Source organism: Chionomys nivalis, chromosome 1 (assembly GCF_950005125.1).
Source record: "Chionomys nivalis chromosome 1, mChiNiv1.1, whole genome shotgun sequence".
Classification (NCBI taxonomy): domain Eukaryota; kingdom Metazoa; phylum Chordata; class Mammalia; order Rodentia; family Cricetidae; genus Chionomys; species Chionomys nivalis.
In genome coordinates, this window is record NC_080086.1 from 34,604,288 (window position 1) to 34,625,851 (window position 21,564).

A 21,564-nucleotide genomic window follows, 5' to 3' on the forward strand; every position below is an offset into this window, starting at 1 on the left:
CTTAGAGTGAGTGGTCAGCATTCCCGCTCTCATCCCGACTTTCTGTCGGGGCCAAACATCCAATCTAGCATCTGTCCCCATCTCCTGTCAAGATCGCCAGTGACATCTGTTCTGTTGTACAATGAAGGTTGTTTTAACTTTTTTTAAAAAAAATTATTCTTGACAGGTGGTGGTGGTGCATGCTTTTAATCCCAGCACTCAGGAGGCAGAGGCAGGCAGATCTCTGAGTTCAAGACCAGCCTGGTCTACAGAGTGTGTTCCAGGACAGCCAGGGCTACACAGAGAAACATATATTCTATGTGCTTGAGTGTTTTGCCTGTATGTATGTGTATGTGCACATGCACGTAGTGCTTACTGAAGAGGGCACTAGATCCCCTGGGATTGGAGTTACACGTTTGTGAGGCAACATGTTGGCACTGGGAACCGAACCCGTGTCCTCTGCAAGAGCAGCCAGTGCTCTTAACCACTGAGCCATCTCTCCAGCCCTTGGTTTGGTTTTCTATCCTCCTAAAATTAGATTTTTCACAGTGATCTGAAAAACAAAAACTAAGCAAAATAGACCAGGAACAATATTAAAGCAAGGCAGCTGAATGGTTGGAGGCATGGATCTTGGAGCCACGTCTCCCAGAATCACTTCCCGTGCATAACAAACGCAAGAAAGACCGGAGTCTCCGCGTACTGCCGTGGCAAGGACGTACGCTCCCATGGAGGGCTAGCTATCACAGCTTCATTTTAGATGTAAAGTTGGTCCTCCCTAGCCCTAGTCCTGCAGGTGCCTTCACAGACTCAACCAAGAAAAATGAGAATAGTTGAAAGTAAAACTGTGTGTGTGTGTGTGTGTGTGTGTGTGTGTGTGTGTGTCACTATTTACCTCTGCCTGGCCTGGAACTCCCAAGGCGTTGAATTAAAAAAGATAGGCCTGCCTCTGCCTCCCAGGTGCTGGGATTAAAAGGCATGCACCACCACTTCTCTTGTCATTATTTCCTAAGCAATATATCAATCTAGCACTTATTAATGCATTGATTGCCCTGGGTACGTACCATAAGGAGAGATAATTTAAAGCATATGAAAGATGCGGGCAGGTTCCGTAGCACTTCACAGGTTTGAGCATTTATATATATTCTGAGGTCTTAGGAAGGTTGCTCAGTCAGCTCCTGGGGAATCCGTCAAAGTATCTGTTTGCGACCTCCTAGCCACTAGGAGGCGCATTCGAAAGTAAACATATTAAAAACCGATTGAGCTGCCACTTCGGGCAGAAGTAGGTGCTCACCACGCAGGTCTTATCTCAGAAAGAATTCCAAGTTTCTTAAGTAGTCCCAAGAGAAAGATACATTTTTAGTTCATTCCAAGATGTTAATGTCTACTATAGAACTCCAGTACATTGGTTTGCTTTGTCCAGCATTACTTCCCAGACACATCTTAGGGTCCTTTGGCGAACCCAGAGCCGGAAGTGCCTCACTTTTCCCTTCCAGGACCTGAGGCTCCTTCCCATCACCCCTTGCGCGTTACCGCCCCTTCCTTCTTCCTCGGCGCTACCTGCGAGGTGGCTGCCATATCCTTTACGGTGAGTGTGCATCGCCGGCCATCCGCCCGTCTGTGGGCTCGGCACGGCCCGGTCGGCGGGAGGACAGGCCTTAGCATCGCTAGGTGGGGCAGCCTCGGCGTCGGACTCGGCGCTGGCGCCGCAGAGGCGAGCGCGCACGGGCCGGGCCTGCTGGCCGCTCTCCCTGCTACGGAGTCCGCCTAGGGCCAGGCAGCAGCCGGGGCCGGTTTGCGCCATGCGGCCGGTGGACTTGGGGTGCCGCACGCCTTTTCCCCGCCGCTCTCCGGCCTCCGAGGTGCCAGGGAGCAGAGATGATGGCTGAGCATGTTTTCGCTGGGTGTTTAGTACGTGCCCGACAAAGCAGGTTGTGGAGGGAACAGAGAAGGAACCTTTCTGTTGGCGCGCCGAGGCGATCCGGGAGGGACACACTGGTGGTGTGTAGGAAGGGTGGTCTAGCTTAACGACCGCTTGGTTGTGGAGCTTTAGTGGGGTGGGATTTGCTGCTCCTTGCCCACCAGAATGGCTTGCTGCCGGTGATAGGTCAGCTGCTGCCATCCATTGAAGTCAAAATGGCTGAGGTGACCCCGACCTCTTGAGATCGCGTCTGGAGAGTGACTAGTATTCTGCCAGCTTCGGAAACAAGAGGGAGAACAAGCCTAGCAGAGGTACCCATTCCATTCCCAGTTGGCTCAGTAGCTGGTGATTGGAAGACACTCTGCAACATCACTCAGGCCTTGGTCAAGCAGCTCTCCCTCCCTGGTTCTTCGATAACGTGGATCTGCCTCTTATAGGCATCATGGCTGCCCTCCGGCCTCTGGTGAAGCCCAAGATCGTCAAAAAGAGGACCAAGAAGTTCATCCGGCACCAGTCAGACCGATATGTCAAGATTAAGGTATGTGTGCGTTCCTGGGGGAAGAGAGTGCGGAAGTTAAGTTTTAAGCACACATTTCTGGTGTCACCTGTTCTGGGCAGCCCATTGATTAAAGTTGCTTTTAAAATGACATTTTTCCTGTGTGTGTGACGGTCCGGGAACTGCCTCCCTCCATCATGTGGGTTCATGTGATCGGATTTAGGTTGTCGGCTTGGCAGCAGGCACTTCTGAACCATCTCTGCACCTGACTTTTTTTTAAAGATACATTTGTCTATATATTTTATGTGAATGGGTGTTTGCCTGCATATCAGATGGGAGTTCTGGGAATTGAACCCAGGACCTCTGGAAGAGCAGTCAGTGTGCTTTTTTTTCTTGTGAACCTTTTAATTGCATTGTTCTTTTTCCTGCATGTGTGCCTATGTCAGGGTGTCAGGTCCTCTGGAACTGGAGTTGCAGGCAGTTATGAACTGCCATGTGGGTGCTGGGAATTGAACCTGGGTCCCCTGGAAGAGCAGCCAGTCAGCCAGTGCTCTTAATTGATGAGCCATCTCTCCAGCCCCATATCTATCTTATTTTATGAGGCAGGACTTCTCACTGGGCCCAGGGGTCACCAGTTGGCTGGATGGGTTCACACAGCCAACACTTAGCCGATGCCTCTGTCTTAGGCAGGGCCCCACCTTTTTTTTTTTTCTTTTCTCTGAAACAATCACAAATGGAAAGCTCTGCTGAATTCCGGTCTGAGTGCTAGGGGTGGAGAACAGGGCTTCATGCATGCCAGACAAAGTTGTACCAACTGAGTCACACCCTCAGCCTTTGGTGTGTTTGCTTTGTGGGGCAGAAAACTTGGGTCTTTAGAAGAGTGTGCAGTCATTGTACTGCACACACAGTCCTGTCTTATTTTGACCCATGTGTGTCTGAGTTTGTGATAGGTATAGGAGGGTTTGGTTTTGTTGGAAGTTTGGCTGAGCCACAGCCTTGGGAGCTTTGGGGGTTTTTTGTTGTTAAAAGTGTGTAAAGAAGCGCACGCCTTTAATCCCAGCACTGAGGAGGCAGAGGCAGGTGGTTCTCTGTGTTCAAGTCCAGCCTGGTTTAAAGAGCGATTTCCAGGACAGCCAGGCTACACAGAGACCCCATGCATGTTAAAGTGTATAAAGAAGTAGGAAGGTAATGTTACCAAGTGTGCCCTCCGTATGGCATGTCCACTTTGAATTTAGCCCCCTTCTGCCAAGTAAGAGCCGGCAGTTCGCAGAGACTAACTTGCCTGTGTGTCTTCAGCGAAACTGGCGGAAACCCAGAGGTATTGACAACAGGGTGCGGAGAAGATTCAAGGGCCAGATCCTGATGCCCAACATTGGTTATGGGAGCAACAAGAAAACCAAGCACATGCTGCCTAGCGGCTTCCGGAAGTTTCTGGTCCACAACGTCAAGGAGCTGGAGGTGCTGCTGATGTGCAACAAGTGAGTTGGGCTCTGGCCTGGGTAGGAGTTCACCTGCCTCCCGAGAGGCCCATGGAGGCATTGGAGTAGATATGCTCTTTGTGGGAGCTTAGAGGATGCTCATTACGGAGTACAAATGTTGCCTTGGTTGACAGTGGGGCATATGTGCTCAGAAGGGTTTGAGACCTGAGACTGGAGAAGAGGGAGGGCCTCTCTTGATGCAGTGGTGTTCCGCATGCTTTACGGTCCTGTCTGGAACCCAGCTGTAGTGGTGTGAGACGAGGAGGAGTCCAGCCTTGCTAGGCTCTGCTGTGATAAGGGGGTTTGCACGGTAATGCAGGTGTGTTGGAGCTGAGAACAGGGTGCAGACAATAAGGATATGTTCTCTAAGGTGGTTGGAAGGCAGATGGAGGGGAGTCAGCATGGAGAGTTGATTATGTACAGAAGGCAGGTTGGTGGCTGAGTGTCCATGTGGCAGTGTTCTGTCTCGGTGGGTGCAGCGCTGTTGGTGCTGCATTTATGGATACACATCATCTGCCTGAGCAGCTTGGCATTGTTTATCAAAGCCAGTGGGTGCACCTGCTCACTGCATACTCTGGGCATTTCCCCGTGTAACTGAGAAGGGGAAGTTGAAAGGCAGTTGCAATAGGAAAACAAAGTTTCTGGATGATGAGTCATGGTAGGTGTGTGCTGCTTATGGTTATGGATGCAAGAAGCAAGGTACATGGGTTTCATGATCAAAGGGGTAATTGGCTCTGTCCCCCAGATAAACCTCCAGTGTTGTGTCTCTGAAGTGAGGAGTCTGTCTGGACTCAGGGTTTGCTGTCCAGCTGCAGACTGGGATTTTGTGGTGTGGATTTATGGGGATGTGCTCATCAGGATAGTGTGGGCACTCTGGGGTAGCGCAGGCAATGTTTATTGCTCACTCTACTTGAACCTGTGTTCCTCACAGTGGTTGCAATGGAAGCCTTTGGGCTCCTGGTGGAAGAATTGTGGGTTAGTCACTCAGGTGTGGGGAAGAACCTCAGGCTGGTGCCTTCAGGGCTCATTGAGCCGTTTGCCAGGGCCTCTGCCTGGCGGAGGAGTGGAAGGCAAGGGGCAGGTCACTGCCTCCCTGCTGACCTTTTCTGGCATGCTCCCTGCTCACTGGCATGCTTCTCTTTCAGGTCTTACTGTGCTGAGATTGCTCACAATGTTTCCTCCAAGAACCGAAAAGCCATCGTGGAAAGAGCAGCACAGCTGGCCATCAGAGTCACCAATCCCAACGCCAGGCTGCGCAGCGAAGAGAATGAGTAGATGGCTTGCGTGCACGTTTTGTGTTTAAATAAAACCACAAAAACTGCCGACTTGGTATTTTCTGCCCGTTTGGAGATTGGTCTTTCCTTCTTAGTCCTCGGTGGGACCTCCAATTTGTGCACAGTCAAGCGGGGCTCAGGAAATCCCATACTAGCCTTAGCTGCTCAAAGGTAGTGTGGGGAAGAGGGGAAAGAAAGGGCTTGGCACGCCTTTAATCCCAGCACTCGGGAGGCAGAGGCAGGCGGATCTCTGTGAGTTCGAGACCAGCCTGGTCTACAGAGCTAGTTCCAGGACAGGCTCCAAAGCCACAGAGAAACCCTGTCTTGAAAAACCAAAAAAAAAAAAAAAAGGGCTTGGCAAACAGTGTGGGTCTGCAACATTGGGAATTCAGAGCCAATGAAACCGTGGAGTGAGGAGTCTGGGGGCCGGCCCCTCCTGCTCTCACCATCCCAGCTGTTAGCGTGTCCTAAGATGTGATTGAGGAAGCTTTGTGGAACAGGGCTCCTGCTTAGCCTCACTTGGGACTGACAGCCACAGTGATTGTCTGAGAATTCATGAAACTGGCAGGTGTATTTCTGCCACATGAGATGCTGCAGAGGGGCAGTCACAGGGTACTCTGGTTTTGATTTAAGGTGATGTTCTGTAACACGCAGTGTCTCCAGTCTTCCACTGTTTAAAGTTAAGAGAGCTGTGGCAGGGGCTGGAGAGATGGCTCAGTGGTTAAGAGCATTGCCTGCTCTTCCAATGGTCCTGAGTTCAATTCCCAGCAACCACGTGGTGGCTCACAACCATCTGTAATGATGTCTGGCGCCCTCTTCTGGCCTGCAGACATACACGCAGACAGAATATTGTATACATAATAAATACATATTTTAAAAAGGGGGCTGTGGTAAGGGACACAAATGCATTACAGCCTCTCTTCTATCACCTTTGGAATGAGGCTGCTCTAGATTAGATACTGTCGACTGAAAATGCCTTACAACTCCTTTGAATGCCCAGTGTACTAGCAGCCCTGTTAATTCCCACAAACAGCTGTGGCGTGAACTGGTTGTTTTAAGGACTTTTCCCCTTGCTGTAGTCTGGGTTGGTAGTGTGCATGGCAGACAAGTGCTCCACCATTGAGCTGTTTTTTTTTTTGCGGTTTTTCGAGACTTTCTCTGTAGCTTTGGAGCCTGTCCTGGAACTAGCTCTTGTAGACCAGGCTGGCCTTGCCTAGAGATCTGTCAGTTTCTGCCTGGGATTAAAGGCGTGCACCACCACCACCCAGCTCCTTTGAGCTATTTTAATCTGGTTTTTTCCCTGCGTGGATGTCTGTTCCCTGAGATGACTTCAGATCCCTTGGGACAGGAGTTGTTGCCATGGGGACTGGGGATTGAACCTAGGTCCTATGGAAGGGTGCTCTTCCTGTGACAGCCATTTCTCCTGACTGTAGCTTGTACACATGGTTTTACTAAATTGTTCATTATGACCTTGAGCTTGTAATCCCGCCTCAGCCTCCTAAACAGCAGGGGTAATGGGTCTGGAGCATTTGCTCTTGCATTTTCAGGACCAAGTCAGCCTGGAAACTATTGAAACAGGATAATCATGAGGAAGCAGGGCATGGTGGTGCATACCTGAGGCAGGCAGGTCTCTTGTGAGTTCGAGGCCAGCCTGGTCTATGAAGTGAGTTCCAGGACACCTAGGGCTGTTGCATAGGGAAACCCTGTCTCAAAAAAAAAAAAAAAAAAAAAAAAAAAAATCGTGAGGACTTTACATCTGTTCTTTAATTCAAATCACAAAACTGGCCTCAGCCGGTAGTGGCACACACCTTTAATCCCAGGCAGAAACTGGTGGATCTCTAGGCCAGCTTGATTACAGAGTGAGTTCCACAACAGCCTGGGTTACACAGAAATGCTGCCTGGGGGTGTTAGGGTGGTTCTGGCCTGTCAGGCTCGAATTTTCAGTACTAACAACTACACACCCAGGAAGAACACAAACCATTACACACCTTAGTTGGTGAGGTGAGAGGTGTTTCAAACAGCGGGCCCAAGCCTGTCTAGTGATCACGCCATCTTCCCTGGAAACAATTCTTACTAACTAGAAATGAAGCGTACTGAGTTTCTCAGGCCCAGACCCAGAACTTGCCTGGCTCTACACAGCCCTGTACTTGGCCAGGGTGCTAATTTCTGGCATTTGGAGTCCAAAGTGAAGTAGGAAGCCAACCCCTACAGTTGGATGCTGGCCTCTGAACTGGGGGGTGGGGTGCAGTATAAAAGTTGTGGAGCATCACCCCAGCGTGAGGGACTGTCCTGAGTTAGTGGGCCCAGCCTGGCACTGGGCCCTAGAAGGCACTGAGGCTGGCTAGAAAGGACAGGAGAGGCCAAGGCCCTTGGGGTGGGAGGGGAGGTTGGTGGTGGGGACAGCTAGCTGAGTTCCATAGAATCCATGCTGGGGCCAGAGGCTGAGTCTTTCTGGATGCTCTCAAAGAGGGTAGTGAGCTCTGGGTTGGATCGGATCTGGGTAGAGAAGTCAGCCATACTGGGGCTCTTCCGGACCTCGGGGTTGGTCAGCAGGGCAGCCACTGCCCGCATTGCTGAGCGCTTCAACTCGTCCTGCTTCTCTAGCTCCTGCTTCACAGAACCAGCCTTGACCTGCAGAGGGAGACAGCGTCCTCACTGAGCCCATGCTACCGATTGGAAACACACAGGTTTCAGGTTAATGAAGGCCTGATTTCAATCTGATTGACACAGATTTCATCTTTATCTGCTAATGTGTTACATGAAAAATCACAACTTTGGCTTCGCTGACAGAATGCTTCACCTGGCATGCACAAAGTCCTGGGTTTGATGAAAAAGGGACCTGTCCCAACATCATATAAATCTGGTTAGTGGTACACAGCAGGTAAGCCCAACAGTGGGGGCACGGACAGGAGGAACAAGTCGGGTCATCTTTGGCTCTATGTTGAGCTCAAGGCCAGCCTGGGCTACAGAAGTGTCTGTGTCTTGTCTCCCCTCTTCGTCTCTTGTCCTTTCCCCTCCCCCACTCACACAAAATGAAAAATAGCCGGGCGGTGGTGGCACATGATTTTAATCACAGCACTCGGGAGGCAGAGGCAGGCAGATCTCTGAGTTTGAGGCCAGCCTGGTCTACAGAGCTAGTTCCAGAACAGGCTCTAAAGCTACAGAGAAACCCTATCTTGAAAAACCAAAAAAAAAAAAAAGAAAATGAAAAAATAACGGGCCTGGTGGCACAGGCCTGTAGTCCCAGCTACATGGAAGACAAGAGTGGTGAAGGAGGGAATCACTTTGAGGTCTACCTACGGATCATAGTTTTTTTAGGTTGTTGTTTTTTTTTCAGATTTTAATTTGTTTTTTTGTTTTTTAAGGAAAACAAAACCACTACTCTTGAATTTCTCCTTAAAACTGAAATTCTTGGCCCTCTTCCTGGCTAAATCTTATCCTTTCAAAACTCAATGGGGCCGGGCGGTGGTGGCGCACGCCTTTAATCCCAGCACTTGGGAGGCAGAGGCAGGCAGATCTCTGTGAGTTCGAGACCAGCCTGGTCTACAAGAGCTAGTTCCAGGACAGGCTCCAAAACCACAGAGAAACCCTGTCTCGAAAAACCAAAAAAAAAAAAAAAAAAAAAAAAAATCAAAACTCAATGGGTGGGGTTAGGGAGATGGTGCAGTTGGCAGAGTAGTTGCTATACAAGCTAGAGGACCTGAGTTCAGATCTCACATAGGAGCTGATACAAGCAGATCCCTGCAGCTCATGGGCACCCAGCAGCTCAGCAAGAGACCCTGTCTCAAAAGACAAAATCAAAATGCTGGGTGTGGTAGCACACACCTTTAATCCAGCGCTTGGGAGGCAGAGGAAGGTGGATCTCTTGAGTTCTAGGCCATGGTCTAATTGGTTCCAGGACAGCCAGGGTTACAAAGTGAAACCACATGAAAAAAAAATGTGGCAAGATCAAGGAAGACAATTGAAGTCAACCTCTGACCTCTAGACACACAACTCCCAGAAACAAATCACACACACACACAAGTTCTTATTTGGACCCTGAGTGTGCCAGGCTGTTACCAACATCACAACTTTCCACGACACCTTCACCCCAGATTCCCCTCAAGACCCGAGACACTCCCTATAAGGAATGGCTCTGCCCTGGAGCAGCCAGCCAATCAATCAAATCAATGGATCATTCACAGGGGTCAGGCCCAGCTCTCCAGCTGGGATCATGGGCAGCCAGCACCCAGGAGGTTTTAACGAAGGACTCTGAGCCTGTGAAGCTGTCTAGCCCTTGATAACAGGAGAACATTCTAGAGCAGCAGGGGTGATGGAAGCAGCTAGCACACCACTTCAGTACGCATGGCACAGTGAGTAGGGACTAGACCTGCCAGGCACTCCAGGGCCCAGGCAAGGTGGGGCAAGGCATACCTTGGCAGTACAGGTGGCTCTGAGTGGCTCGATGAGCCGGTCCACCCTCTGCAGGACTGGTGCAGGACAGAGGGTGGCCAGCCGGGCCAGCATGATGAAGGTCAGCATCTGCCCAAGGAAGCAGAAGGAACTCTTAGTGAGATAGACTCCAGATCCAAGGGAAGAGCAGGCTTGCACCCCACAAACTCACAACCAAGTCCTTCCAGGGCCCTGCTCAAGACTCCCACTCTTTGGGTCTTGGAAGATGTAAATGGTGATGCTGAATCTTGCCAGTCATTCTTAGCCATGTGAGGATGGCTGAACAACAAAAGACACAGGGAGGGGCAGTTCCCATGCTCACAAGCCTCTGGCATGGACCACGGCAGCTCCTCAGCTCCCACTGACACTAGCTTGGACATGCTGCATTTAGATACGGTTTGAGTGTGCATCACAAAAGCCCGTGTGCTGGAAGCTTGATCCCCAGCACAGCAATGCTGAGAGGAGTTCAGCAGTAGCTAGGTTACTGGAGATGGTACTGTTGGAAGGCGTTAATTTGAGTCTCAGAGGACCTGGGTTCTCACGAAAGTGAGTGATAAAATGAGCATCCTCGGGGCTGGAGAGATGGCTCAGTGGTTAAGAGCATTGCCTGCTCTTCCAAAGGTCCTGAGTTCAATTCCCAGCAACCACATGGTGGCTCACAACCATCTGTAAAGAGGTCTGGTGCCCTCTTCTGGCCTTCAGGCATACAGACAGAATATTGTATACATAATAAATAAATAAATATTTAAAAAAAAAATGAGCATCCTCATGCCCGACTCTGTCACGTGACCACTTGTGCAGTTGCCTGTCCTGTGACATCACCAGAGTCAAGCAGATCCAATACAGGGCTCTGAGCCTCCTTTTCTTAAGAAGACCCAGTCACAGCTTACTTCTTCTCTATAGTAACAGAGAACAGTCCTGGTGCACACCTCTGATCCCAGAACTCCGGAGGCAGAGGCAGGCGGGTCTATGTGAGTCCAAGGCCAACCTGATCTACAGAGCCAGTTTCAGGACAGCCAGGGCTACACAGTAAAATCCTTTCTTGGAAAACAACAATAACAACAACAAAAACAAAACCAGAAAACAGACCAGTCCAATGGAAATCTGGGAATTTACCTAACATTAAGGATTATTTTCAAAAGGAACAACTATTTTTCATGTAAAATTCCTTAATTTTTAAATGTTGGTAACAACTGAAACAATACAAAGCAAAAATGGCATAAGCCATTTCAATACTAGCAGATTTGGATCTAGTGTACCCAGAGTGCACACCCTGAGAAACATCTACAACCTGGTTCCTTGTTCTTGACAGGAAGTGGCACAGCTGCTCTCATGGGGTGCCAGCAGGAGGGACAAACAGGCAGGGGCCTAATGGTACCTGGCTCCCCTTGCTCTGAGCTGGGCCTGCATCTAGAAGGGCACAACTTACTCGGATGTCGTAGTGGTCCTTCAGCCCATCCTCCACGTGGTTCAGGAACTCGCAGATGTCCAGCTGGCCCAGGCAGCTCTCCAGCAGCGAGTACATGCACTCGAAGGCTGCCTTCCTCACGTCCAGCCCGTCATCCACCGTATGCTTAAAGGGCCCCATCTCCACCTGTAGCAAGGAAGGACACAGAGGTTTTGGGGGTGCAAAGCCCCTTTCCTAATTTCTGCAACTCACCCCACCTGCTCAGCATTGTGTCTTGGCCCTAAGTCATGCCTCACGCTAGCAAGCTTAAGGAATCAGCTCAGCTTGCAGCATCCTTTCTCCCAAAGGCCATACCCCTGAGCAGGCAGAGTCAGGTCCTGTGGGGTGTGCACGTGTGCGTAGGACCTCAAGAACACCGAGCACATGTTCTGCAACTGAGCTGCAACTTTTCCCTGACAGATGACATCTTACTCGAGTCCTAAAGATGTCTTAGGAAGGTCTGGGGATAAGGCTTGCCTAGCACACAAAGACCCAGGTTTGATCCCCAGCAGTGAGTAAAGAGAACATGATGGCCGGGCGGTGGTGGCGCACGCCTTTAATCCCAGCACTCGGGAGGCAGAGGCAGGTGGATCTCTGTGAGTTCGAGACCAGCCTGGTCTACAAGAGCTAGTTCCAGGACAGGCTCCAAAACCACAGAGAAACCCTGTCCCGAAAAACCAAAAAAAAAAAAAAAAAAGAGAACATGATGGCACACATCTGGAACTAAGCACTCAGGAGTTGGAAGCAGGAGGAGCAGAAGTGTAGGGTCATTCTTCGCCTAGGCTACATACGATTCTGTCTCCAGAATGAAGTGAAAACCTTAGGAAGAAGATGCTGTTAACAATCCCACTCACCAGACACGGAAAGTAGGTTCAGAGAGGTAACCGATGTCCTCAAAGACACACAGCTGGTGAATCAGAACCAGACTCAAAGAACCAAGTCCTCTGAAGTTTTAACCATGAGATTTGGCTTCTAACAGTAAAGTTTCTGCCTTAAACCCCAACTGAAATGCCCTTCTTTTAGAAACTTTCTCCAACCCCTCTCGAGAGCACTGCTTCCTTCTTAGCCCTCTACAATGTACTATGGGATGACTCGGCTGTCAATCACCTCAACTCCCTACCCCTTTAGCTCTCTCCACCAGTCTGGCCCTCCTAACCCCCTCTCTACTGGGGGCCAAGCTGAGCACCACGGTGGCAGAAGCCAAGTACAGGGTAGCTGTCTGAGTCCTGGAACTTGAGACTCTGGTGGATTGACAACAGTTGCTGACATTACAACCCAATAATCCTACATGCTTGACACCTGAGGTTCAGGAGCTTGGGTTTGGTTAGAATGTGGATTTCAGAATGTTTGCTCAAAGAGACATCCTGGAGAAGGGACCCGAGTCTAAACACAGAATCTACCTATTTATGTCTAACAAGCCCCTCTTCATATGCCTGAAGACAGTTTCAGATAACATTTGTAGGGCGCCTACACTTTAATAAGACCCTGCCACAGGATGTCACAGGTGGCAGCACATTTGGGGACTAGGGTGCTCATGCTGACCATGCCCCACTAAGCACCAGAGCTGCCCCGAGTGCTTAGGGCACATTCCTGTGGTACAGGCACGGTGGTTGTCCTCACTTAGCTCCAGAGGAAACTGATGCTCAGGGGGGCACTGGATTGCCCTGTCTGGGTCACAGCTGGGGGGTCATGTGACCCTGACGCCTGTGTGAGCTTCACTCCTAGAACTCAGTGAACCTTGACAGCGAGGCGCAGGAGACTCAAGGGACAGCAAACAAGGGGCTAGGTCCTGCCAGGTGCCCACATTGCCCTGTACCTCTCGGATGAGGTCCCGGCGGATCTTAGTCTCCTGGTAGAGGAGGGGTAAGATGTCATCCAAGAGGTCCCGGACCAGTGATGGTTTATTGTGCACGGCTGAGTTGAAGAAGGTGAGTGTGGCCCGGCGCACGTTCAGGTCTGGGTCCTGTAGGCTTTCCATGAACTCTGCTGCAGAGGGACAAAGAAGGATGTAGAAGGAGGACACAAAGCCACCTCCATGCTGTACCTGGTGACCCAGGCACCGTGAGTTGTGCAGGCTGGAGGGCAGACACGTCCTGGACATCTACCTAACCCAGACACACAGTCACCCTCACAGGACATGTTAGAATGTGTGGCTTCCTCTTAGCAGGATTTTTAGGAATAAGACGGCAGCAGCTTCGGAGCACAGGGCTGAGGCTGGCACGGGACGGTTTGTTTTGAGACAGGTCCTCTCTGGATAGCAGCTCCAGTTCCATCATCTTCCTGCCTTAGCCTCTGAGTGCAGATGACAAGTGAGCGCCACCTAGAGGACGGGGTCTGAAGTGCTAAGCTGACGTGGCTACAGGGGTTTACCTGGACTCCACGCCTCCTCTGACTAGGTCTTTTGGAGAGGTTTAATTTGGGAATTTGGACCATGTTTTACTTATTTGGGATAGTATGGATGGAACCCAGGACCCTGGCACATGCTGAGCACACGTGCTACATCCTCATCCAAAAAAATAGGAATACAGAAACGTGATAGTCTCTACTGCAGCCACGTGACCTGGGAGAAAATCACCAGCCACGTGGGCGGGCATGCTGCTGTCATGGGACCCCTGATGTATCCCACTGTGAGGAACCGCTGTCTTCTAGAAGAGCAGAACTCAACACTGGAACCTGGGGCCCTTCTCATGGTGCTATGTCGGCTCCCAGGGTTCCGGTTTCTGTGAGACACAGCCTAGGAATCTGACAAGTCTGAACTTGGGACTCAGTTTCCTCATTTGTAAAATGGGACCAATGTCCTTTACAAGACTGGAGCTATGAGATTTAACTGATGAGTTTTTTATTCAAGGGCATCTCATGGTATCCAACTCAGGAAGCTCAAAAACTGAGGCTCAAACAAGCGAAGGGTGGTGGCACATGCCTGTAATCCTAGCACTTGGGAGATAAGGCAGGATCAGGAGTTCAAGGTTACCCTTGAGTCCAACAAGGGCTATTCAGATTCAGTCTCTAAAACAAGTCAGCCTTAGGGGCTAGAGAGATGGGTCAGAGGTTAAGAGCACTGGATGCTCTTTCAGAGGACCTGAGTTTGGTTCTTAGCACCCACATGGCAGCTCACAATCATCCATAACTTTAGTTCCAGGGGATCCAATGCCCTCTTCTGATCTCCACAGATACCAGGCACACACATGGTGCACAGATATGTACAAGTGAAACACTACACATAAAACAAATCAATCTTACACACACACATACACAGACACACGCACACACACCAACTAATAAAAATCAAAACAAAACAAACCATAATAAGGCAGAACAGAGACACCACTGGTGGCCCCTGGCCATGCAACCACAGCAGCTCACCAAGGCTGGAAATCTGCCTGTGGCCATCCAGGTCAGGCCACGAGATGATTGAGACAAGGATACATTCTCTACTCGAGTGGTCATGCCACTGGCCCTTTGGTCTGCCACAGCACCCTGGCATGTGGGTCAGCATCCCATTTTACAGTTGAGATTGAAACGGCCTGCCCACCTAAGTCAGTATTCACAGCCAAGGCTGGGGAATTCATCTCCCTCTACATTCCGTGGAGCTGCCTACTGGGTGAGGAGGGCTGGGATGCTGCTGTGGCCCCCTGAGAAGGTGCAAGCACTGGGCTTTGAAGGCAAGAAATCTGGTCCTGCACGAGGTTCCAAGGGAGGGCCTGACCTACCCTACCAAGGATCCTCCAGCACTGGCACCTTCAGACTTGGTCACGTGGGGTGCACCAGCTCAGACTTATGTTTTATCCTCAGAGCCATGGAGAGGGCACTTCCCACCCCAATAAGCTGTTTCCAAGGAAACCTTTCTCAGAAACTTCTCATAGCCACTTGACAGATGCAGAAGCAAGGTTTGTAAGGAAGAAGGGGCGTGCGAGGACGACCAGAGCCTGCTGGTGGCAAAGGGATCCAAAGGCAGATCTCCTCACTCAGGAGTCTGCCCCTGATGCCCATCACTGAGAGCTGCTTTCGGGTGTCTGACGCCTTGGCTAATTTGTAAGACGTCCTACCAAGCTCCAGACCCTGGGTATGGGGACTAGCTGCAGCCGAGACAGGAAATGGGGGACACATACCAATGTAGCTCTTCAGAAGAGGGTCAATGGAGTGTGGCTGGTCTGAAATGAGGAACTTGACCGCAGTAATGACCGTGCTCCGGGTGTATGGCTGACCTGCAAGAGAGGTGACAGTGTGAGGCGGGGGACCCTGTAGGCCCATGGTAGCGAAACACAGTACAACTTCTCCCTATTTGAGAAATACCCTCCTCCTAGGAAGTCCATGTGATTAGTCCCTGTGGCAGCCTTGAACCTGCCCAGTTCTTCCTCCTGCAGCTAGGACATTAAGTGGCTGGGTCTGGACACCACGCTGCAGGTACAAATGGAACACTCGGACCCGGGAAAGTCCTGTCTTGGGCCAAGACTACACTGCATTTTTCTGACACCATCTCAAGAAATGACAGAATGTTAATTAAAATAACGAAGCCAGTGTGGTAGTGCTGACCTGCCATACCGAGGACCCAGGAGTATCTCCAGTAGTTCAAGGTCAGCCTTGACTACAAAGTCAGTCCCTGTCTCAAAAACAGAATTATGAAGAAGAACTACTGGTCTGTGTTTCACACAGGAAAGATGGTCTCAGAGAGGCCAGGGGAGCTTTTGGCAGGCTGGAGGCCAATGGGTTCCCATGGAACCCAAGTCCCCTAAACATGAAGTCATGAAGGACTCATTTTATTTCACTCTTGTTGCTGAGTAAAGCAGCTGGAGAAATGAAGGGTTCACACAGATCCCTAAGGATGGAGGGTAATGCCAGGAAAGGACACTGACTCACTGACCAGCTTGGTCCCCAGCTGCGAACTGGTTGTGTGATCTTTGGGACTGAGGCTCGGTTGGTAGAAGCAGGTTGCTGATGGTAAGCCTTGATGGTTACACTGCCTTTGAAAGCAGCCTGTTTCCTGATCCACCAAGATGTGAACGAGCCACTCTGCAAGCTCCTCCGCCATGACTCCTCACACCATGCCCTCCCATCCATGGCTGACTATCCCCACCTAATGGGGGTCCTCTCTGAAGCCGCCCTCCATCAGGTATTTTCTCACAGCAGTGAGAAGGGTAACTCCTACGGCGCAAGTCCACAGCAGGGGTTATAAAATGACATCATATGGTTTTATTTTGACGATGATGTTTTTAAAGACAGGGTCTCTCGATGCAGCCCTGGAACTGAGTGTGTAGGCCAGGCTGATCTAGATTTCACAGAGATCTTCCTGTCTCTGCCTCCTGAGTGCCAGGATCAAGGTGTACACTACTATTTCACTCTATTTACTTAGCACTTGTGTGAGATGCTAGGAATGGAACCCAGGGCCACCTAGTGACAGTCACAGCCTCAGCCCCTTATTTCTTTCCTTTTCTTGAGTAAAAGTCTCACTAAATTGCACAGGAAGGCCTTCAACTTCTGTAAGCAGGTAAACCTTGAAGTCATAATCCCGTCCCAGCCTCCCAAGTAGCTAGGATACATCCTAGTTACGGAGTTATATATTTATAATCCCATATGCTTAATGCCATCATGAAACTTTAAATTATATTTTCACCCCCTTAGTATCTTCAGAGGACAGGATCCAGGATCTCCTTGGATACTAAGTCCAAGGACACCAAGCTCCTTCCACAAAATAGCATGGTGCCCACACAGAAGCTAGGCACACCCTCCCATGTACTGTCAATCTTTTCTATGTTGTTTACATGAAACATGTCAATAGTAGTCAATCTATACTGTTTAGGAAAAGCGGGCTTGCAAGATGGCTCTTGCTATAAAGACACTTGTTACCAAGCCTGATGACCTGAGTTCAGTCCTTGGGGTCTACATGACAGAAGGAGAGAACTGACTCCCAAAAGTTGTCCTGTGACTCTACATGCATGCCACAGCAACACATGCGTGCATACATACACACTAATGTGTTTTTTTGTTTTTTGAGACAGGGTTTGTCTGTGTAGCTTTGGATCCTGTCCTGGTAAGACCAGGCTGGCCTTGAACTCACAGAGATCCACCTGCCTCTACCTCCCACTGTTGGGATTAAAGGCGTGCACCACCACAGCCTGGCCAATGTTGTTTTTTTAAAAAATAAGAACAAGGAAAATTTGCACATGTTCAGTACAGATGCATTATTTTCCTGGAACATTTTTGATCCATGTGAATTGAATCTATGGTGCAGACCCCTTGGATGAGAGATTTGTTTGAGGTAAGGGCACTCAAAAATCCTTGGGCTGGAGACGTGGCTCAGCAGTTAAAAGCACTGGCCACTCTTGCAGATGACCCGAGTTTGTTTCCAAGCACCCATGTGGCAGCTCACAGCCATCTGTAATCCCAGTTCCAGGACATCTGATGCCTTTTTCTGGCTTCTGAGGGCATTGCATGTATATGCACACACATATATGCAGGCAAAATACCTATCCATATACATGAAATAAAACAAAGAAAGACAAAACAAAAGACCTTGTCCTTCTTTCCCAGAGACCATGCAGGAGGAAGCCTGTACCTCTGAGAAGCACGTTTCTATCTGGCTTCTTTTCCTGGATTAACAGACATGTGACTCTCATCTCCACTGATCTGCATAAGTTGTGTAGATGCTTGGAGACCGAGCGCTCACCTCGTGCTGGGCTAACTTGGACCCTTGCGCCCTTACCTGCAGCAAGCTGTTTCCGGAACCGAGGCAGGAGGAAGGGGGGGTTCACAAGCACTAGCTTCCCAATGCACTCAGCCACCACACACCGAGTGCCTTCCTCAGGGCTCTCACAGCGCTGGAAGAGCAGAGCCCAGACATCCTCAACATAGGGCTTCAGGTTGTCAGGCTGGGTGGCCCCCAGGGCCTCCCTGAGTGCATGCAGCAGCAGGTACTGTCGCCGGGGCTCAGCCTCGATCTGTGCCAGCAGGAAGGGCAGGAAGTCAGGCAGGTTGCCAGCACCCACACGGCCCAGGGCATAAGCAGCCGCAGCCCTCACGTCCTCACTGGGAGACCCCAAGGCTTCCAGAAGCACGGTCTTCAGCTCTCTCTGGGGGCCTGGCCCAGCCACTTGGCCCACCTCAGCCAGTGATAGGAATGCCAAGACTTTGACCCCTGTGCTTGAGTGGGGCGACTTGGCATCGCTGACCAGGCGGCTGGCAGTGCCTGCTGCCTCCTGGGGACAGGCGGCTGAGAGGGCAGCCACACACCGGGCCAGTGAGTGGAACACCTGCTTGTGCAGGCCAGGCCCTCCATCCTCAGCCTGGTTGTAAACAGGGGCAGTGAGCAGGCTAATGAGCTCAGAGTACTCCACACATGGGGGGCGGGTTCCCACCAGCGCCTGCAGGAAGCCTTCTGTGGCTGCCAGTACCCCAGCAGGCAGCAAGGGTGAGTGCAGCAACCGCATCAGCTCCTCCAAAACAGGTCCACTGACTTCCACCAGAGAGGAGGGCTGGGCCTGGGTCACAGTGGCGAGGAAGTCGACAGCCAGCTGGGCCACGTGCATATCATTCTCGCTGACCAGAGCCGGCAGCTCAGCCAGCACAGCCCGCACAGCAGGTGGAGGCAGGCCGAGGCCCTGACTCTGAGCCAGAGCATCCAGGGCGGCCAGCGTGGCCAGCCGCAGTGCCCGCTGATTCTTGCGCAGAAATGAAGCCAAGATGGGCAGTGCTTCAGCCAAGATGGGCTGCAGATCAAGTCGCAATGGGGACACAGCCACCAATGTCAGCGCCTTGACAGCAGGCAATCGGGTGATCTCATTCCGGAGGCGGTCCAAAAGAAGCAGAAGCGTGGGCTCTAGGTCATCCCCAAGTCGGTCACCAAGGTGACCCACAAGGTGGCCTACACAAGAGATGGCCCGCTCCTTCACCTCCTGGTCGAGGTCAGTAGCACGGAGTCGTGCCAGGGTAGCCGTGGACATCTCTCCAACATATGGCTCAGGGTCCAGCATACGAGGCCTATCTAGTGGCCACAAGGTCCGCACCAGCTCCTGGAGCACCAGTAGGGCCTCAGCGGCCACCTTGTAGAAAGGGTCAGCCACGCAGGCCATCACAGGTGGTAGGAGGGTAGGCAGGTGTGGATGGAAGGCCTCTGCTGGCTCTGTACCCAGAAGCCCCTGCAGGAAGGCCAGGGCATCCATACGAACGGTGGAGGAGTTGGAGTGGTCAGCCAGTGAAAAGACGATTCCTGCGGGTGGGAACGAAGGTTAGGGGCCCTTCTGTGTGGTTCAGTCTGGGGATGTAGTGACCAAGGAAGGCCACTGAGCCAAAGTATCCAAAGCTCCCAGAGGCCACCAGAGCTGAGGGAAACAAGGCCAGAATTCACTTGAAGCCACAAAGAAGGCTTGGAAGCAGCCTTTCTCCCTATGGCCAGAGGGGAACCTCCATGAGCTATCACTGTACAGAGCTCTGCCCAGAAATAATGCCTGGGCCCTCAGGGATTGAGGGCTCAGAGTAGGGCAGAGATCTGTGTTCTAGAAGAGACCCAAGAGTAGACAGCCAGCTGTAGCCCAGCGTACCTGATACCAATGCGGGCATGTGATCTGCCAGGCTGCCAGGGAGGACGCCTGCCAGCTCGGTGAGGAGGTTGAAGCAGCCCTGGCGGGTCCGAACATTCCGATCTTTAAGTTGTCGCTGAAGGGCCTTCATCACCAGGGGCACCTGAGGGCAGGTGGAGAGCTCAGGAGCCAGCCAGGAGGCCTCCCCAATGAGAACTCCAACACAGACAGGATACCCAGTGTCCACCAGTCTCTACTAATCACCTGAATCAGACTCTGAAGACAGAGTGATGGCTGCCTCCCTCTTGCAGATGCAGACAAGGAACTGGCTCGAGGTGAGCCAGAAGCCTGGCTGTCACCTCTGTCTCTACGGAGCAGAGGCCTAGCTGTCTTCAGCATATGGCCCCTTCTCTTCTTTGCCTAGATACACTCCCCATGTATTCCTGAATCCAGCGGCACTCCTGCTACCCTGATCTGTATCTCCGATCCAGCTTGCACATACTCTGCTTCCCTAGTAGCTCAACCTAGGAATCTGCTACAGTCTGGATAAAGTTTGTGTCCCATGAGGACTTACGTGTTGGAAGCTTGGTCCCCAGTATAGTGGTGGTACTAGGAAGAGGAGGGCCCTTTAAAAGGTGGCAGTGTCAGGACAGGTTTATTACAAAATAAGGACTTAGTCTCATCATTCTGGCTTCCTGTCTTACCATGGGATGTCTTCTATTTGGATAGTCACACTATCCGCAAAGCCGTCACACAGTCAGGGCAATCCACAACAGGGCAGGGACCATGCTTTTTGGACTCTTCAAACCCGAGTTAAATAAGTTAATAAGCCTCTTTTCTTAGTAGGAACCCAGCCTCTGGCATAATATATATATTTATATAATATACTACTTAAAGCCAGTGAGGACTTCAAGCACAAATGTACAAAGATGCAGATGTCCCCTCCTCCTCAGTGTCCCCTATCCCAGGAGGCCAAGAGATCAACTGATACCTGCCTATCTCAGACACAAGCAATCTATTATTAGTGAGGTCCACTGGTACGATCTAAAACCCACTTCTCAGGCTGCAAGGCCAGGCAATCACCCTGTTTCTACTGAGCTGAAGGCACCATGTCTTGTCACCTGGACACAGCTGCAATGCCCTCCTGTTGGTTCCCAGCCATGACTCTTGTCCGGTCACAGTCCATTCCCCACCCAGCAGCCAGAAGAATTTCTGTTTTGTTTTTGTTGTTTTGTTTTTCGAGACAGGGTTTCTCTGTGTAACAGCCCTAGCTGTCCTGGAACTCATCTGTAGACCAGGCTGGCCTCCAACTCACAGAGATCTGCCTACCTCTGCCTCCTGAGTGCTGGGATTAAAGGCGTGTACCACCACTGCCCAGCTCAGAATTTTTTCAAGTGAAGCAAACTCTGCCACCCCCTTCCTGTAGCTGCAGCACTCCTGGAATGAAATGAAGCCCTTCTCGCTCCCGGAAGCCCTACTTGCTCCCGGAAGCCCTACTCGTGCTGCTTCCCGTGTGTCCCAAGCCTGCACCACACAGACCAAGGATGAGGCAGAGCTCCATCTGAACACCCAGACTGGGCAGAGAGGTACCTGTGCTACACCCCTCAGCCGGTGAAGAGATGGGGAGGAGGAACGGAAGGAGGGAGTAGGGAAGGACATAGCCCACCTGCGCTCGCAGCATGTTGAGGTTGCTGCCAGTTTGGGTGGGCTCCTCCACCGCCTCTAGCCATCCCTTTGGGGGCCGCGTATGTCGCAGCAACACGATGTAAGCCCCGAAGATGTCTGCCTTCACGTTCTCCTCCCGTTCCTTGAAGCGGCGGATGAGCGCTGGCGCCAGCGTGCAGTGGAAGTCGGGCAAGAGGTCGGGACGAGAGCTGATCAGGGCTGCCATGCACTTGGCGGCTGCTCGGCGCACCTTCCAGCTCATGTCGTCATCATCACTGTACTCGTCCTCACTCTCTGGGGCAGGAGTGAGACACAGACAGCCATGTCGCAGCTCAGGGAAGAAGACAGTGGAAGCCCTACCCT

At 51.3% G+C, this 21,564-nt stretch overlaps 2 protein-coding genes and 1 non-coding gene across 7 annotated transcripts in view; 2 read left to right on the forward strand and 1 right to left on the reverse strand.

Moving 5' to 3' along the window:
- Positions 1-1,496: 1,496 nt before the first annotated feature.
- Positions 1,497-5,208, forward strand: Rpl32 (ribosomal protein L32). Of its 5 annotated transcripts, none has more exons than XM_057773295.1 (4): positions 1,497-1,564; positions 2,335-2,435; positions 3,690-3,871; positions 5,017-5,208. In XM_057773295.1, the coding sequence occupies exons 2-4, from the start codon at positions 2,340-2,342 to the stop codon at positions 5,144-5,146; spliced, it is 408 nt and encodes a 135-aa protein (XP_057629278.1). In that variant the 5' UTR covers positions 1,497-1,564; positions 2,335-2,339; the 3' UTR covers positions 5,147-5,208. The 5 variants fall into 5 exon arrangements, with proteins under 5 accessions (XP_057629278.1, XP_057629289.1, XP_057629307.1 ...); XM_057773306.1 differs by lacking the exon at positions 1,497-1,564 and adding an exon at positions 1,629-1,647; XM_057773324.1 differs by lacking the exon at positions 1,497-1,564 and adding an exon at positions 1,821-1,838.
- LOC130889775 (small nucleolar RNA SNORA7) lies at positions 2,130-2,269 on the forward strand. The gene has a single exon (XR_009058639.1). It is a non-coding gene; the product is annotated as a small nucleolar RNA SNORA7 (small nucleolar RNA).
- A 1,689-nt stretch (positions 5,209-6,897) lies between the features above and the next one.
- The window catches only part of Cand2 (cullin associated and neddylation dissociated 2 (putative)), a 28,320-nt gene continuing 13,653 nt past the window's right edge, over positions 6,898-21,564 (reverse strand). The window contains exons 8-15 of the mRNA XM_057786449.1: positions 21,203-21,495; positions 19,558-19,699; positions 17,724-19,226; positions 15,133-15,228; positions 12,840-13,009; positions 11,006-11,170; positions 9,559-9,666; positions 6,898-7,776 (exon numbers count right to left, since the gene is read on the reverse strand). Coding sequence (XP_057642432.1) covers positions 7,549-7,776; positions 9,559-9,666; positions 11,006-11,170; positions 12,840-13,009; positions 15,133-15,228; positions 17,724-19,226; positions 19,558-19,699; positions 21,203-21,495 — 2,705 coding nt within the window. The 3' untranslated portion in view covers positions 6,898-7,548. The remainder of the gene's footprint in view (positions 7,777-9,558; positions 9,667-11,005; positions 11,171-12,839; positions 13,010-15,132; positions 15,229-17,723; positions 19,227-19,557; positions 19,700-21,202; positions 21,496-21,564) is intronic.